The sequence below is a fragment of the Phoca vitulina genome, unplaced genomic scaffold (assembly GCF_004348235.1).
Source record: "Phoca vitulina isolate PV1807 unplaced genomic scaffold, GSC_HSeal_1.0 scaffold119, whole genome shotgun sequence".
NCBI classification, from domain to species: domain Eukaryota; kingdom Metazoa; phylum Chordata; class Mammalia; order Carnivora; family Phocidae; genus Phoca; species Phoca vitulina.
Window position 1 is genome coordinate 46681 of NW_022589822.1, and position 19021 is coordinate 65701.

General features: G+C 36.9%; 1 protein-coding gene across 1 annotated transcript in view; it reads right to left on the reverse strand.

The window, feature by feature from the left end:
* VAMP7 (vesicle associated membrane protein 7) overlaps nucleotides 1-19021 on the reverse strand; it is a 61394-nt gene that overhangs the window by 33801 nt on the left and 8572 nt on the right. Inside the window, exons 2-5 of the mRNA XM_032398751.1 lie at nucleotides 17429-17583; nucleotides 11754-11811; nucleotides 9605-9742; nucleotides 7165-7255 (exon numbers count right to left, since the gene is read on the reverse strand). Coding sequence (XP_032254642.1) covers nucleotides 7165-7255; nucleotides 9605-9742; nucleotides 11754-11811; nucleotides 17429-17574 — 433 coding nt within the window. The 5' untranslated portion in view covers nucleotides 17575-17583. The remainder of the gene's footprint in view (nucleotides 1-7164; nucleotides 7256-9604; nucleotides 9743-11753; nucleotides 11812-17428; nucleotides 17584-19021) is intronic.

Consider the following 19021-nt stretch of genomic DNA (forward strand, 5'->3'; position numbering starts at 1 on the left):
CATTATAAGAAAATGGTCAAAAATCAAAGATAAAGGGAGACTCTTAAAAGCAGCCAGAGGAAAAACAAGACTGTAACCTACAAAGAAATTCCTATTAGGCTATGAGTGTATCTGCAGCAGAGACCCTAAAGGCCAGCAACGAATGTGGAATAACACATCCAAAGTGTTGAAAGAAAAAATTGCCAGCCAAGGATAGTCTATATGACAAAGTTATCCTTCAAATATGAAGGAGAAATAAATATATTCTCAGACAAATAAAAGTTAAGGGAGTTCATTACCACTAGACTTGCCATGCAAGAAATGCTAAAAGGAAAAGACACTAATTAGTGACATGAAAACACAGAAAAGTATATAATACACTGGTAGAGGTTAAATATACAGATTTACAAAACTAATTCTGTAATAGGATGGTGTGTTAAACACTTAAATATAGTATAAAGGTTAAAGAAAAAGAGTATTAGAAATAACTATAGCTACTATAAATTTTAACAAAAAGACAACAGAAAAAGGTAAATTGTGACACCAAGAGTATAACAGGGGAGTAAAATATGTGGGGTTTTTGTATGAAAAGTTGCTATCACCTTAAAATGGACTATTTTATCTATAAGATGGTTTATGTAAGCCCCATGGTAACTGAAAAGCAAAAACCTAGAGTAGGTTCACAAAAGATACAGAAACAGGAAATGGAACACACAATCCCAAAACATCACCAATTTTAAAAGGTAGGCAGACATTTGGGACAATATAGATAGACCTAGAGGGTATTATGCTAAGTGAAGTAAGTCAGATAGAGAAAGACAAATACCATATGATTTCACTTATACGTGGAATCTAAAAAACAAAAACAGAAACAGATGCATAAATAATGAGAACTGGTGGTTGCCAGAGGGAAGGGGGATGGGGGATAGGTGAAATAGGTGAAGTGGATTAAGAGGGGCAAACTTCCAGTTATAAAATAAATAAGTTAACAGGGATGAAAAGAACAACACAGTGAATATAGTTAATAATATCATAATATAACTTTCTTTTTTTTAATGTTTTAATTTATTTATTTGACAGAGAGAGAGAGACAGAGAGAGCAGGAACACAAGCAGGGGGAGGGGTAGAGGGAGAAGCAGGCTACCCGCTGAGCAGGGAGCCCGATGTGGGGCTCAATCCCAGGACCCTGGGATTATGACCTGAGCCAAAGGCAGACACTTAACGACTGAGCCACCCATGCACCCCCTCATAATAACTTTCTATGGTGAGAGATGGTAACTACACTTATTGTGGTGAGCATTTCCTAATGTATATAATTGTCAAATCACTATGTTGTACACCTGAAACTAATAATAATATGGTGTGTCAACTATATCTCAATTAAAAATTACATATATTTTCTGGGATACACAGACACATACATACATATACATATTCTAGGGGAAAAATAATAAATACATTAAAGGAAAAAAAATAAAAAGGTAGGCAGAAATGGAAGGGAAAAGGAACGATGAAATTACAAAACATCCAGAAAGCAATGAATAAGATGGAATTAGTATAGTAAGTCTTTACATTTCAAAAATTACTCTAATAAGTTCACCAATCAAAAGGCACAGAGTGGCTGGATGGATAAAAAAAACAAGATCCAACAATATGCTGCTTACATGAGACTCACTGCAGATTTAAGTACACACATAGGCTTAAAGTGAAGGGATGGAAAAAGATATTCCATGCAGGTGGAAACCAAAAGAAAGTGGAGATAAAATAAGACTGTACACCAAAAACTGTAAAAAAAGAAAAAAAAAAAAAGGTAAATACAGTCATTACATAATAATAAAGTGGTTAATTCATTAAAAAGGTATAACAATTTTAAATATATATGCACACAGGGGTGTGGGCGGCTCAGCTGGTTAAGTGTCCGACTCTTGATTTCAGTTCAGTTCATGATCTCAGGGTCATGGGATTGAGCCCCACATCGTGCTTAGCGAGGACTCTGCTTGGGATTCTTTCTCTCCCTCTCCCTCTGCCCCTCCCCCACTGGCATACTCTCTTTCTAAAATTAAAATAAATCTTTGAAAAAAATTATGCACACCATATCAGAGCACCTAAGTATCTTAATACGAGCAGATCTGAAGGAAGAAACAGATAATAATACAATAACAGTAGGTGACTTCAATACACCCTTTTCTAGCAATGGCTAGATCATCCAGACAGAAATCAATACGGAAACATGACTTAAACCATACAAGTGGTCATAACAGGCAATACACAGAACATTCCATCCAACAGCAGCAGAATATACATTCTTCTCAAGTGCACAAGGAACATTCTCCAGGATACATCATATGATAGGACACAAAACAAGTCTTAACAAATTTAGGAAAACTGAAATCATACCAAGTACCTTTTCTAACCACAGTAGTATGATATTAGAAATCAACAAGAGGAAAGCTGGAAAATCTATAAATATGTGGAAACTAAACAACACATTCCTGAACAACCAATGGGTTAAAGAAAAAAATCAAAAGGAAAATAAAAAAATAACTGAAAACAAATGAAAACAGAAACACAACACACCAAAACACACAGGATGCTACAAAAGCAGTTCTGCAAGAGGTTATAGTGATAAATGCATATGTTAAGAAAACAAAGACCTCAAATAAACAGCCTAACTTGAACCTTCAAGGAACTAGAAACAGAAGAACAAATTAAGCCCAAAGTTAGTGGAAGGAAGGAAACAAAGACCAAAGTGGAAATTAATGAAATAGAAACCAGAAAAATAGAAAAGATCAACAAAACTAATGGCTGTTTTTTTTTTTTAAATAATAACATTGACAAACCTCTAGCTAGACTAAGGAAAAAAAGAAGATTCAAATATAATCAGAAATGAAAGAGGAGACATTAGAACTGATACTACAGAAATACATAGGATCATAAGAGACTCTTATGAATAATTATATGACAACAAACTGAATAAAGAAGAAATGGATATAGTCCTAGAAACATATAACCTACCAAGACAGAATCATGAAGAAATAGAAATTCTGAACATTCCAATGAGTAAGGAGATTGAATCTGTAACCAAAAACCTCCTAACAAAGAAAAACCCAAAACCAGATGGCTTCATTGGTGAATTATACCAAACATTTAAAGCAAAAGTAATGCCAAACCTTCCCAAACTCTTCCAAAAAAAACCAAAGAGGAGGAAATACTTCCAAACTCATTTTACAAGGCCAGCATTACCCTGAAACCAAATCCAGATTAAGGACACAACAAGAAAACTATAGACCAATATCCCTGATGAACACAGATGCAAAAATTCTCAAAAAAAATATTAGCAAACTGAATTCAACACCACATAAAAATGATCATATACCATGACCAAGTGGGATTTATCCCTGGCATATAAGAATGGTTCAACATATACAACTCAGTACATGTGATACACCACATTAATATAATGAAAGATAAAAACTTATAATCAAATCAACAGATGCAGAAAAAACATTTTACAAAACATAACATCATTTCATCATAAAAACCTTCAACAAACTGAGTATATAAGGACATATTTCAGCATAATAAAGGCCATATATGACAAACCCAAAGGTAACATCATACTCAATGGTGAAATATTAAAAGCTTTTCCTCTAAGATCAGGAACAAGACAAAGATCCCCACTCTCACCACTGTTACTCATATAGTACTGGAAGGCCTATGTAGAGCAATCAGGCAAGACAATTAAATAATAGGCATCAAAATAGAAAAGGAAGAAGTAAAACTGGCATCATTTGCAGATGATATGATAATATATACAGAAAATCCTAGACTCAACCAAAAATTGAACTAATCAACAAATGCAATACAGTTGTAGGATATAAAATCAACATACAGAAATCAGTTAAATTTCTATATACTAACAATAAAATATCCTAAAAAGTAATAATGAAAACTATCCCAATCACGATACCATCAAAAATAATAAAATACTTACGAATAAATTTAACTAAGGAGGTGAAAGATCTCTGCAACGAAGACTACAAGACACTTATGAAAGAAATTAAAGACACAACAAATGTAAATATGTCCCATGTTCATGGATCAGAAGAACTAATATTGTTAAAATGGCCATACTACCCAAAGCCATCTACAGATTCAATGCAATGTCTTTCAAAATTCCAATGGCATTTTTCACAGAAATAGAAAAACAATCCTAAAATTTCTATGGAACCATAAAAGACCCCAAACAGATAAAGCAATTCTGAGAAAGAACAAAGCCAGAGGCGTCACAGTTCCTGATTTCAAACTATACTATAAAGCTATAGTAATTAAAACAGTATGGTACTGGCATAAACATAGACACATGAACCAATGGAACAGAATAGAGATCCCAGAAACAAACTCCCACATATACAGTTGACCAAGATTTTACAAGGGAGCCAAGAACTTCACTCACTAGGGAAAAAACAGTCTCTTCAACAAACAGTGCTGGGAAAACTGGATAACCACGTGAAAGAATCTAAAATTGGATCCCTTACAACAGCTCCCAAAAAATAACTTGAAATGGATTAAAGACTTAAATTCAAAGACTAAAACCATTAAATTCCTAGAAGAAAACATAGGGAAGAAGGTTTTTTTCTCACTGGTCTTTAAGCAAAACTCAACAAGTGGAACTACATCAAACTAAAAAGCTTCTGCCCAGCAAAATAAACAATCGACAAAATGAAAAGGTAACCTACAGAATGGGAGAAAATATTTACAAACCATATACTAGATAAGGGGTTAATATCTAAAATAAGGAATCCATACAACTCAGTTAACAAACAAACAAACAAAATATCAAAAACAGGCAGAGGAACTGAATAGACACTTTTCCAAAGAAGACATCTAGATGGCCAACAGACACATGAAAAGATGCTCAACATCACTAATCATCAGGGACAGGCAAATCAAAACCACAATGAGATATTGTAGATATCACACCTGTTCGAACAGCTATCATCAAGACAAGAAATCACAAGTGTTGGTGACGGTTTGGAGAGAAGGAAACCCTTATGCACTTTTGGTGGGAATATAAATTGGTTCAGCCACTATGGAAAATAGTATGAAGGTTCCTCAAAAAATTAAAAATATGGGGCGCCTGGGTGGCTCAGTTGGTTAAGCGGCTGCTTTCAGCTCGGGTCATGATCTCAGGGTCCTGGGATTGAGCCCTGCATCGGGTTCCCTGCTCAGCGGGAAGCCTCCTTCTCCCTCTGCTGCTCCCCCTGCTCGTGCGTGCACACTCTCTCTCTGTCAAATAAATAAATAAAATATTTTAAAAACACAGAGAGAAAACAGTGATGGTTACCAGAGGGGGGAGGTGGGGTGGGAGAATGAGTTACATAGGTAATGGGGATTAAGGAAGACAGCTGTTGTGGTGAGCACTGGGTGCAGTATGGAACTGCTAAATCACTATATTGTACATCTGAAACTATTATTACACTGCATGTTAACTAACTGGAATGAAAATAAACATTAAAAAAAAAGTTTCTCCCTTTTGATTTTTAATCTCATTCCTGGGACTTAATTTCAAGAAAATAAGAAAAATAGGCACAAAACCATTTAGAGCAGTACTGTTATTGTAACACAAACCTCTAAATCAGTGCTACCTAAGAGTGTTTATTATTGCTTCAACTAAGTCCCTAAGCACACAACTGACATATTCATAATAAGATGTTCTCAATGAAAGAAGCACAGCACTGACTTACATGCTGGTGCAAGCTCTTTATCTGGTTGTAAAACAGTACTCTGAGTAACATTGCTCTAAAGAACCAAAGTGTCCAAAATAAGGACACGATTCTAACCTATAACATAACCCAATGAAATACTGTATGAGCATAAAGTAGATTAATGATAGCTAACGATAATTCAGCTCTTACTATGTGCTAGGCACTGTACAAGATGCTTTACATACATTATCTCCTTTATCCTGGTAACCTTAGGTTCTACCATCTCCTTTTTGCAGATTAGGAAACAAAGCTCAGAGAAGTTTGAGGATGACCAAGGGCTAACAGCAGGTTGGAAGTGAAATCATGACTCAAACTCAGGCACATATGACTCTAAATCTTGGTCACTATATTGCATTGCCTCAACAAAACTGAATATATGTGATTATTATAATACGTATATATATGGATAAAAACCTTAAAAGAAAAAATGGAAATGAATCTTTAGGATGCTGGGATCAAGAGTATTTTTTTTTCTAAAATGTCTTTACAGCTTGTACCTGTGCTAACAATAAATGTACAAGTAATTCAAATAGTAAATCCAAGATTATAAGTAAACTGACATTTATGAAATTTGACAATGTCTCAATTAAATATCTTATAAAACAATATCATTTTCATTCAATTTTATACAAGTTATTGTCTGAGATATTCCCCTTAGAAAGAGTGGTTCTCGAACCTGAATATGCATTCAAATCCTCTGGAGGGCTTGTGAAAACACAGATTGCTGGGTCCCACTCACAGAGTTTCTGATTCGATAGCTCTGGGGTGGGTCCTGAAAACTTGCATTTCTAACAGGTTCCCAAAGGATGCTGCTGCTGCTGGCCCAGGGACTACATTTTGAGAACCAGTGCTTTTAAAAAATTAGCATCATCCTAAATCTAAATACAATTGCATAATCAATTAAAAAATAAACTTGATGCATTTCTCTGGATTATTTTAATGTGCTTAAATAGCTTGACAAAACATAGGCTGACAGAATTTATATCATAGTTCATTCTTTGAAAAGTACAACAGTTTTTTTGGACCAATTCTTTCTTTCTCTCAATCAAGTGTTACAAACTTTCTGAGGAGGTCACAAAGTTATACTTTAAGTATCTACTGATAACATCAGCTATCTGGGTATCTCCAGCCAAAACTGACTAAATTATTCTTAATTGCTGAACTGTTGCAAGAATCTCAAATTATTCTTGCTAAGCCAACTAACAAATTAGAATGAAGAACAGTCATAAGTACTAAGAAATAAACATTCATACAGGAGACAGTATCATAGGTAGGCAACATCCATATCTCAGCTGATAGTTTCCAAAAGTAAGATTCAGGAAGTACTATTTCAGCCTTTCTAGAATAATTTGACCCCAATCAAGTAATCAATTATCATTTTTGCCCATATGCATGTGGACTATGCCATGAAACATACCTATGTTTCTGACCATGATTCCTTTCAGTTCATCCACTTGGGCTTGAGTCTCCACCACTTTGTCTATGCCCTTATTCTCAGAGTGATGCTTCTATAAGAAAACAACATTTAACTTATCCAGACATTACTTACAATAGGAAAACAAAAAGAAAAGGAATGACACTGAGGAATGCTACTAAATTATGCCTGTATTGATATAAAAGATACATGCCATTTCATTTAAAAATTGTTATCAGGGGGCACCTGGGTGGCTCAGTCATTAAGCGTCTGCCTTCGGCTCAGGTTATGATCCCAGGGTCCTGGGATCGAGCCCCGCATCGGGCTCCCTGCTCAGCGGGAAGCCTGCTTCTCCCTCTCCCACTCCCCCTTCTTGTGTTCCCTCTCTCGCTGTATCTCTGTCAAATAAATATATAAAATCTTTAAAAAAAATTGTTATTAGGCCTAGGGAAAAATATAGGCAGCATAAAATAAAGGTAAATGTATTATATCAATATATATACCTGAGACTCTTGGGGCAGAAGTACAGGGTTATATAATATGTGCTCAGACAAGAAAGGAGAAAAGAAGACCATAGTTGGGGAGAACAGAACAGGGAAAAGCACACTAAATTGTTCCCCAATTCTTGGGTATGATGAGGAGAGGCTGGCCCACCTTCTGAGCATCTATTCTTCTATCTGTTGGGATCAGAGTATGCAGCCTATTTTCATTGGCTTCTTATAGGATCTAGAAATCTAAGACATTGATAATTGTATGTATTTTGAAATTATTATCCATAGCTATCCATGAAGTCCTTAATATACAACATTCTAGTCACTTCACTGTGCTAAATGCTTCAAAGAGAGGACATTATTTAATCTACCCAAAAACTCCATGATGAAGATGCTCTTATTATCATCTCCATCTGTAAATGACAATCCTGGCACAGACTGGTTCAGAGGGTCACACATAGATACGGAGCCAATGACAAACTGGTTAAGTTGAAAGTTTTGCTGCCAGCTCACCCGTTACCTTTGACTATATATTGGTATATTTTTGGTTGGTGATGTTTTACACAGTATCACATGTATGAATGTTTTCTAGTGGGAAGTATGAAACAAACAAACTGACTGAATAAAGATTTATAACTATTTAAAGGAACTTCATCCCCCAAAGAATACATATTTAGAAGTGTAACACTCAAAAAGTACTAAAAAGAACACTTAAAGAAGAAGTGAAAAGTAAAGTATTCAATCACAATAATTCTTTTGTTTCTCATTCACAATACAATCATAGATAGAACATATGTCTTTGCACTCAAATAGTTTCATCGCTAAAAGGGAAGCATTTTTAAAGGTCTCAACATCATTAGTCATCAGGGAAATGCAAATTAAAACCACAATGAGATATCACTACACACCCACTAGGATGACTAAAATTAAAAAGACAGACCATAACAAGCATTGGCAAGAATGTAGAAACACTAGAACTGCTGGTGGGAATATAAATGGTACAACCACTTAGGAAAAAAGTTTGATAATTTATTACAAATTGTGGTATATGCACACAACACTGCTCAGCAAAAAAAGGGAACTACTGATTTACACAACATGAATATCAAAAGCCTTACACAGAGCATCCAGGACACAAAGGAGTATGAAATGCATAATTCCATTTATAGGAAATTCTAGAAAAGACAAAACTAATTCATAGTGACAGAAAAGAGAGCAGAGGTTGCCTGGGGCAGAGTGCTGGGGAGGGGATTGACTGCAAAGGGCCATCAGGAACTTTTAGGGTCATGGAGATGTATTTTGAAAAGGGTGTTATTTCACAGGTGTATACGTATGCAAAACTTCACTGAGCTGACAGTTTGGTATTCACATAGATGAACAGACTTTCAAATGACTAAGTTAAGCTGTTCAAAAATTACAGTTGCCTTGGGGTGCCTGGGTGGCTCAGTCGTTAGGCATCTGACTTAATTTCCAGCTCAGGTCATGAACTCAGGGTTGTGAGATTGAGCCCTGCATTGGGCTCCATGCTGAGTGTGGAGCCTGCTTGAAAGTCTCTCTCTGCCCCTCCCTCACTCTCCCCTTCCTTCCCCCGCCACGCAGGCAGGCATGCACTCTCTCTCACTGAAAAAAAAATTACAATTGCCTCATGGGAGGGTAGAAGGTTAATGTACAAGTTAAGAGGCCATTTGGCATACTGAGTGGATTTATGCATTAGATGGGTAGCTCAAGTAGATGATCTTTAATGTTTTTCCCCATTCCTAGATACTTTGAACACTATATAGAGAGTATCACTGATTATTTAAAATTTTTCTGTCTGGGAAGTTTTATTACGTTGCCATTTAATAGCACAATCAGAAAAATATATTTGCAGGTCACAGTCCCCTATATTCAAAGTGTCTGAAGGTAATAAAGAAGATACGAATCAAAATACTATATCCTGAAAAAGATCTTACCAACTGTGCAGCCAAGACACTTGAGAACTCGCTATTCATGGCATATGGGAGTGCTGTCTGTGCTCTCGAACCATATGTAGTCTGGAACCTCTTCTTTATCTCATTCAGAAAATTAAATGCTCGAGAACGTTCAAAATCCTGAGAAGAGACCAACACAGAGTTCACATTAGAAAATAAACAAAGATGATATGGATGATTAACAACAACCATAAGAACAGCTAACATTTACTAAGCAATGATTGCATGAGGAGGAACTAGCACTGACCTCATTTTACAATAAGAGAACAAAGGCTCTTAAAAGGTAACTTGCTGAAGGTCAAACGACTAATAAAAGAAAGAACTGAGAGTCCAATCCAAATATATTTATTTGACTACTGCCAACTAAAGATAACAGTATTTAGGTTAGTTTCTTGAGAGTAAGAATTGGGTATTACTTCCTCCATATCTTTCACAGGATCTATTAGAAGGCCCAGCACAAGAAGATGCTTAATAAATCCATAATAATAGTACAGTCTTTCACACACAAAGATAACACTACTTTGAATTGAGTTTTTTTTAATAGTGGTGGTATACTTGAAAAGATCAAGTCATGTACTCTAGTCTGGTCCCAGTCAAGAAAAAGAAAACTCAACTCTGATGAACCCAAATTTAGTCATATTTCTTATCTATTCCAAGCCTTTTCACATTAGTCATTTCAGACATAGCTGAATTTTTAAAATAATTTTAGAAAACACTCTGAAACTAGGGATAAAAATCACTGTGATGGTCACTATGGTTGACACTCATCTCCATGTCACCCAAGATGATTAGTCTAAGCTAAGGGTTCTTACACTGGCGTCAGTGGTCCAAATTCAAGGGGTCCATGTAGTTGGATAGAAAATAAACCACATTAAGTTTTAACTTAAGTTTCAAATCTGACTGTAGATAACAAACCAGAATAGTACCAAACAGTACCTGTGACTGTCACCAATAGAAATCTTTTTTTCACATACCATCAGTTATAGATATCTCAAAATATCATTTATACTCATCACTTCAAAATTATTAGTTATCAGACCTATGACTAGATCTTGTTACTTAATGAATTCATAAAAATCATATATATTACTGTATCAATTTTTAAAATACTCTGAATACTGTATTTCAGTATAATTGGTTTTGTTTATAATCATGTATTTCATACATTTAAAAACATCCTGGGAGGGGCCTATGAGTGTCAAAGGGATCTGTGACACAATAAAGGTTAAAAACCCTGACCTATGGCAATCATGCCAATTCCACGCCTCTTGTCATTGATCAATTTAGAAATAAGTATGTAACCTAGTCCTAGCCAATAAGACATGAAAAGAAGTTCACTTTGAAAGAGGGGGAGAGGAGCGTGTGCTTCTGAGAACTTTCCTCATTCTTACAATAAGAGATTTGGGAAGACACAGTTCCTCTGGACACAAATAAAAAAGCATGTGGCTCCATGCAACCATAGGGGAATGTACTAGGAAGAAGCTGACGCTAAAGATAACAGAGGAGAGAAATGACCTTGATGGCATTGTTAAGTTACTGAGCATTTTGGTCTAGAACCTGTAAATACTCAAAAAACAACCTACCAATGTGAACTACAGGTTTACAAAGCTGATCATGACGTATTGTGATTTTGTTTTCCAAAGGTCATTATACATTAAAAAATTCACTATTCACATGAGCACTGGGTGTTATACGCAACTAATGAATCATTGAACATTATATCTAAAACTAATGATGTACTATATGTTGGCTAATTGGATTCAAATAAAAAAATTCAGTATTGAATAAAATAACCTATTTAATATTTCAGATAAATAAATTTTGAGGATTTGATATCAAAGGGTCATGATGATGAAGACCAATTCTCACTACACAATGGGAGAAATGCAGAAGTTGCAAGAGGTTAGTTAAGCTAAAACTCTACCAAAACTGAGCTGATCTGCATATATCCAGACATCAACTCTTCTTGTCATTTGCTGCTCCATATGATAAATGCAAAGTATAGAAAAAATTTCCAGCTATGAACAGTTATAATCACATCACCTTTACCTACTACAGATTCAGATAATTAAGAACTGACTTTATTAACAGTACACATAGTTAAATAGCAACATGTTTTCAAGTTACTTACATCATCAGTGATACAAAGATATACAATCCTATCTTGGCAGATGTAATGAAACAAGTAACTGTAGAATAAAAGATATAAAACTTATTGTGGTTATGAGCAATATCGCTTTCACTTCCATCTTCTATCTATGTATAAGCAAATTTAGTACCACCAATGTGACCATATCATTTACAGATACTATCTATTCTCCCTCTCCTGCTCCCCTATACACCTGTTTCTCTCAAGTCAAACTGATAAGAATAAATAAGACATTAAAATAAAGTCTCTACCCTAACTATGTAGCACAACGGCATGCACATTACCCATTAAAATGGTAGCTGCAAAAGCATAATTGGACTCTTAGGGCCTCAACAAGAGATGACATCTTAGGAGGGACACATAATTAAGATTAACCTCCAATGAGCCATACGTCTTCCTTGCCTTCTTTTAAAATCTCAGAGCAATCACTTTTTGTACCAAATGCTCAACATTAACAACTGTTTGACATCTACTTTGAGCCAGTTACTGGGTTGGGTGCTGAGGATACAAATAAGCAAAACCATCAGTCCCTGCCTTCACAAAGATCACAGTGCAGGGAATTACTGAGCAGCATGGTAAAACAGGATGAGGAGTAAAAGGCAGTATGGTGCTCTGGCAACATAAAGGAGACACCTAACAGAGTTTAGCAAAGGGTAATGGGAAAGACATCCTGGAGCAAGTGATGTCTGAGTCAAGACCTGAAGAATAAGTAAGAGATGGCAAGGTAAAGAGGAGACAAAGAGGGTTCCAGAGTGAAAAACCAACAAGCATAAAGGCCTGGAGATTTTTTTAAAAAAAAGCACATAATGGCTTTAGTACAGTCAAATGAGTTCACATGACTAGAAAGTGAAATAGAAGGAAAAAACAAATTACCTGCACAGATGAGGCTGGAGAAGTAAGCAAATACCAGGTTATGTAAGATGTTAAAACCTCACTATGCACTATCCTAAGAAAAATGAACAAGCATCAAAAGGTTTTAGCCTGAAGAGTGTGTAGTAAGATTTGTCATGCAAAAGGATGTTTTGGCTAGAGCATGGGAAACTCACTGAAAGAAGGACCAGACAAGGGCGCCTGGGTGGCTCAGTCATTAAGCGTCTGCCTGCCTTCGGCTAAGGTCATGATCCCAGGGTCCTGGGATCAAGCCCTACATCAGGCTCCCTGCTCCACGGGAAGCCTGCTTCTCCCTCTCCCACTCCCCCTGCATGTGTTCCCTCTCTCACTGTTGTCTCTCTCTGTCAAATAAATAAATAAAATCTTTAAAAAAAAAAAAAGAACCAGATAGGAGAGTACTGTAGTACAGCAGGTAAGCAAATGAAGAGGGAAATAAACTCAAGTACTACGGGCAATGAAAAAGAAAAGGCAGGAGAAATAGAACAGAACTTGATAACTGGCTACTGGAAATGAAGCAGAGGGTAACTCAATTTTGCCTCCCAGATTTCTACCTTGGGCAAGTGGATAGATAAGAGTACCTGCTGAATTATACTTTTAATGTTCACATAAAGGCTTGATATGAATTACAAGGAGGTATGGTAACTCAGGCAAAATGTCTTCCTCCACTACTCTAAAACTGTTCACATCAATTCCACCAATAACTTCCACGTTGCCATATCCAGTGGCCCTCTCTGAAACATGATACTGTTGACCACTTCCTTCTTCTGAAAAGTGTTTTCTCTCCACTAGATTTCCCAACACCAGGCTTGCCTGGTTAATGTGGCAGTCTCTTTCCCTCTCTATTGATGTTTTCCAACATCCTCAGCTCTCTGCTCTTCTCACACACAGTCCCTGGATGGTGGCATCCACTGTCATGTCTTGCTGTTGTTTTCAGCTACCACAATTATGATGATAATTCCCAAACCTAGATCTGATTTACTTCCTGAGCTCCAGGCCTACATACACTACTGTCTACTAGACACATCCAACTGGACATAGCATAGACAACTTAAACACAGTGTCCAAAATGGAAGTCATCATTTTCTCCAGAAAATTTGTACCCTAGGGAGTAACTTGGTGTGAAGACCACAAAAAGTTACAATGTATGGTCCCTGCCACCAAGCAGCCTACAGTCAGATGACAGAGACAAAAAGTAAAGACTGCAATTATACTACAGTGTGCTAAGTGCTACAATATGAATAAACAAAGGATACTATGGAGACAAGCAAAAAGGGGGCACCTGGCCTGGTCTTGGAGTTCAGGGTTTCCAGAAAAGAAAATATCTAAGCTCAGAAAGGCAAAGTCAGATTTTTAAAAAGAAAAACATATTCAAGTAAAAGGTAATAGCTACTGCAAAGAATAGAAAGAGAAAGAACCCAGCACTGAAATGCAAATAGCTAAGTATGGCAGGAGAACAAAACCGAAGGCTAAAGTAGTGAGATATGAGGCCAGAGAAGGAAGCAGAGGCAGATACTGAAGAGTCTTCCGAGTCACCAAGAAACTTCACCCTGAGTGCACAGAGTAACTGCTGAATAAAAGGGACGTGATCAGAATTGCCCTTTTAGAAGGATTAAATAATGATGAAGAAAGTATCTCATTTGGGACCTGTAAAATGAGCAGAAGTTTACCACTGGGCTGGGAGGGGAGAGAAAGTTCAAAAGCATGAAAAAAAGATGTAACGAAGCTTGAAATAACACAGCTAGGTCAGAGAACGGCAAGGACTCCTATAGAGATAAGGGCAGAAAGGTCAGGAATGGACAAACTTATGAAGGTAGAGTTTGGGCTTTACTCTAAAAGCAATGGGTTTTACTTTTTTTTTTTTTTTTAAGATTTTTATTTATTTATTTGACAGAGAGAGACAGCAGAGAGGGAACACAAGCAGGGGGAGTGGGAGAAGGAGAAGCAGGCTTCCCGTTGAGCAGGGAGCCAGACGCGGGGCTCGATCCCAGGACCCTGGGACCATGACCTGAGCCGAAGGCAGAGACTTAATGACTGAGCCACCCAGGCGCCCCAAAGTAATGGGTTTTATTTATTTTTTAAGTAATGGGTTTTAAGCAAGAAAGTGTATCATAGGAACGTGAAATACAAATTTAAGGAAGGAACAACTAGAAGCTGAAAAACAAGTTATGAGGAGGTTATTAAAAATGAAAACCAATAAAGGCCTAAACTAAACACTTTGGCAAGTGGGGATAGAGGAAAGGCAATGGATTGAAAAATCTCTTGGAGGAGAATGGCAAGGATTTGGTGAGGAAGTCAAATATGATTCTTCAATGTTAGGCTTAGCCAACTGAATGGCTGGTGATGTTGTTAAAGAAGAGAGAAATAGCAAGAGGAAGATCAAATTTCAGGGGGAAATGGTTGTCTTACAGTAACATGGACTTTTTCTTTCAGTGTACAATAATGGGTATTTTTAATCAAGATGATGGAATATGATTATAGGAAAGAAACGAAGGCAGAATGTTAAAAGGAAAAACTGAGTGCTGGAACCTCACTCCAGAGGATACTGGGCAGGACTGGATCAGGATACAAGTGGAGAGGCACAACAGATGGACAATGTTGCCTTCTTGTACTATAACCACATTTTTACTGGATTACATACTCTAGCTTCCCTTGTAGCTAGATACGGCTACGTGACTAATTTTGGCTGATAAAATGTGAGTGGAAGGTATATCCCCACTTCCCAGTCTTGCCTCTAAAAGGACTGAATGTGCTTTCCCTGGGCATTTTCCTGGGAGCTGAGTAGGAACACAGAGACTGTAAGTCTAGTAAGTTTTTGAAAACACTATAAAGCCATACTCACAAGAAGCTGGGATCATTTGACCCCTAAGACAACGTCTGGACCTCTAAACCATACCAGCAGGCAGCAGACTACAAAACCTGTACAGTTCCAAAAGACGACACACTAACACCCATTTTGGGTGTGGCCAGGTGATAATGGACAAGGAAGAGCCTCGTGGAGAACAAAGCCAGGATTCAGGGAGAAAAGACAAGGGAGTTCCTCCAATGAACCAGAACCACTAACCACTCCAGGGTCAGAATAGGGAATCTTTGAAATTGCTGTGAAGTAGTTACTGGAACACTGCTAGGAAGCAGTGACTTCTATGTGTTTCTCATCCTTCTCTTCTCTAAATGTGAATTTGTAACTTCGACGTTGATGATGTTGTTCTACTTCTACCATTGTCTAATGTGTTGGACAGGAGGAGCAGGAAGAACATGTCACTTCTCTTCTAGTTTATGGTAAGTCACAAGAGCCACCCCTGGGCCTGATGGAGAAGACTGTGTATCACCCAGACTCTCTGAACTGGACAGCGACCAGATGAGTTTTTGGAGCCATCTCCTGCAGAGAGGATATGTGCTCTTTGTTTGGGAAGAAGAGTACACCCAGGTATTTGAGTGGCCCAAAAGAGTAGAATGGAAGATTGCAAGTTGTCTCCTAATATCCTATAACTTCTTCTAGTGTAATAGAATTTTAGCTGAACATACAGCTGCACAGCTATAAATGACAAAATCTAGCCTCCCTTCCAGCTAGGTTAGCTACATAACTATGTAGAGAAAAATAAAACATAACCCAAAACTTCTGAACAATAAAATGTCACCCTACTTCTGGGCTTTGCCCTTAAAATTACTGAGCACAGGATGTTAACAAGAACTAAAGGAGCTGCCTTGGCCAGAGCTAACTGAAGACACTAACTGAAAATGACAGAGCCACCCCACCAGCCTGGAAGTACTCATCTCTGGGCTATCTCATTTAAGTAACACTGTATTTTGGGTATCTCTCTTACAGTAGTTTAGAGTAGGTCCTAAATTATACAAGGAGCTAGCTCTGGAAAGTATTAAGGACCTCCTTCTGAGATAGGAACTAAGGAAATTAGGAGGGGTTAAATGACAAAAGTTTTTTAGGTATTGATGAGGAAGGTTGAGGTACTTTTTATCTGATTACTAAGATTTCCCACCTATGCCCTCCCCAATCCATTCTCCAATCAGCCACCAGAGTGATCTTTCTAAAGCAAAACCTGACCATGTCACACCCCAGCTGAAAACCTTCAGTGCCTTCCCACTGTCCACAGGGTAAAATCAATCTCTTAATATGGCCTATGAGACCCTATATGATTTCTCTTTTACCTATCTCTCTAGCTTTATTTTCACCATGCTGGGTACCAGTCACAGAATACCACCTGCAGTTCCCTAAACATGTGCTATGAACTTGTAACTCCATACTTCTCTACCAGCTATTCCTTCTAGCTAGAATGCCATCCTCCTATCCACTACCTTCCACCATCTACTACAATTATCTATGGATTTGACTGTCTCCTCCATTAAACTGTAACCTCTATGAGGGCAAATACTGTGTAATTTCTTGTTGTATCCCCAGCACCAAGCACAGTGCCTGGCAATAGTCAAGTGCCCAGTAAATATTTACTGAATGAACAAAGGAATATTATATCTTTTATCTGTATCATGTTGCACATATCCTAGAGCTCTATAGCAAAGTCATTTTTTACAAGTAACATTACCATATCTTTCTTTAAAATATTAATATCACTTTGATGATAAAAATAATTTAAATTCAAATTTATAATGAATAGAACCAGACCATTATCTAAGCTGGTAAAGATTACTGTTCTGTCAGCTTATTTAAATTATCTACCAAGAACCCTGTTTTCTGTTGTTCTGATTATAATACAGTTCACTTCTTTCACCCTCTACCCATGCAGAGCAGAACTCACTTGCCATGTGAGTACGTTAGTTTGTTATTTTCAGAAGGTATCTTAGCCAGAATCTGCTCTGTCACCTCCAGGAAGTTTCCTCCACACCAAGCATGTTTGGCAAGGATAGTCGTTCCCCTGGCAACAACTGCAAAAAGAATGGCCATGGCTTCAATCTATCAAAAGGAAAAAAGACACACAAAACTTAGAATATTTCTTTGACATGATCTTTCAAAAGAAAACTATCATTTACCAACATCTACCTGAAGAGAGTATTTTTTTCAATATTCATTTATTTTTTAATTGAAGTATATTTGACACACGTCACATTAGTTTCAGGTATACAACACAGTGATCTGACAAGTCTACAGTTTATGCTATGCTTACCACAGGTGTAGCTACCATCTGTCACCATGCCAAAGTATTACAACACTTTGACTTTATCCCCTATGGTGTACCTTTTATTCCCATGACTTATTCATTCCATGAATGGATGCCTGTATCTCCCACTCCCTTTCACCCCTTTTTGCCCATCCCCCTTCCCTCTGTCAACCATCAGTTTGTTCTCTGTATTTATAAGTCTGATTCTGCTTTTTGGTTTTTTTAATGCATTTGTTTTTTTTAGATTCCACATATAAGTGAAATTATACAGTATTTGTCTCTTTTTCACTTACCATAATACCTTCTAAGTCCATCCATGTTGTTGCAAATGGCAAGAGGCTCATTCTTTTTCATGGCTGAGTAATAATATTCCATGGTGTGTGTATATATATAAAGAAGATGGATATGGATATATGGATAAAGAAGATATGTTGCATGTATATATGGTGTATATCTTCTTTATCTATTCATCTATCGATGGACACTTGGGTCGCCTCTGTATCTTAGTTATTGTAAATAATGCTGCAATAAACATAGGGGTACATATATCCTTTCAAATTAGTGTTTTTTAGTTCTTTGAGTAAATACCCAGTAGTGGAATTACTGAATCATATGGTATTTCTATCTTCAATTTCTTGAGGAACCTCCATACTGCTTTCCACAGTGGTTGCACCAATTTACATTCCCACCACCAGTGCACAAGGGTTCCCTTTTTTACACATCCTTGCCAATACTTATTTCTTGTCTTTTTGATACTAGCCATTCTGATAAGTGTGAAGCAATATCTCATTGTAGTTTTGATTTGCATTTCCCTGATGGTTAATTAATGATGGTGAGCCTCTTTTCATGTGTCTGTTGGCCATCTGTATACCCTCTTTGGAAAAATGTCTATTTGAGTCCTGTGCCCACTTTTTTAAGTGATTATCAGGGGGGTTTTGGTGTTCTTTATATATTTTAGATACTAATCGCTTATGAACATATCATTTGCAAATATCTTTTCCCATTCAGTAGGTTGCCTTTTAGTTTTGTTGGTGGTTTCCTTTGCTGTGCAAAAGCTTTTAATTTTGATGTATTCCCAATAGTTTATTTTTGCTTTTGTTTCCCTTGCCTCAGGAGACATATCTAGAAAAATGTTGCTAAGGCCTATGTCAAGGAAATTACTGCCTACTTTTCTTCTAGGAGTTTTATGGTTTTGTGTTCCACATTTAGGTATTTAATCCATTTTGAGTTTGT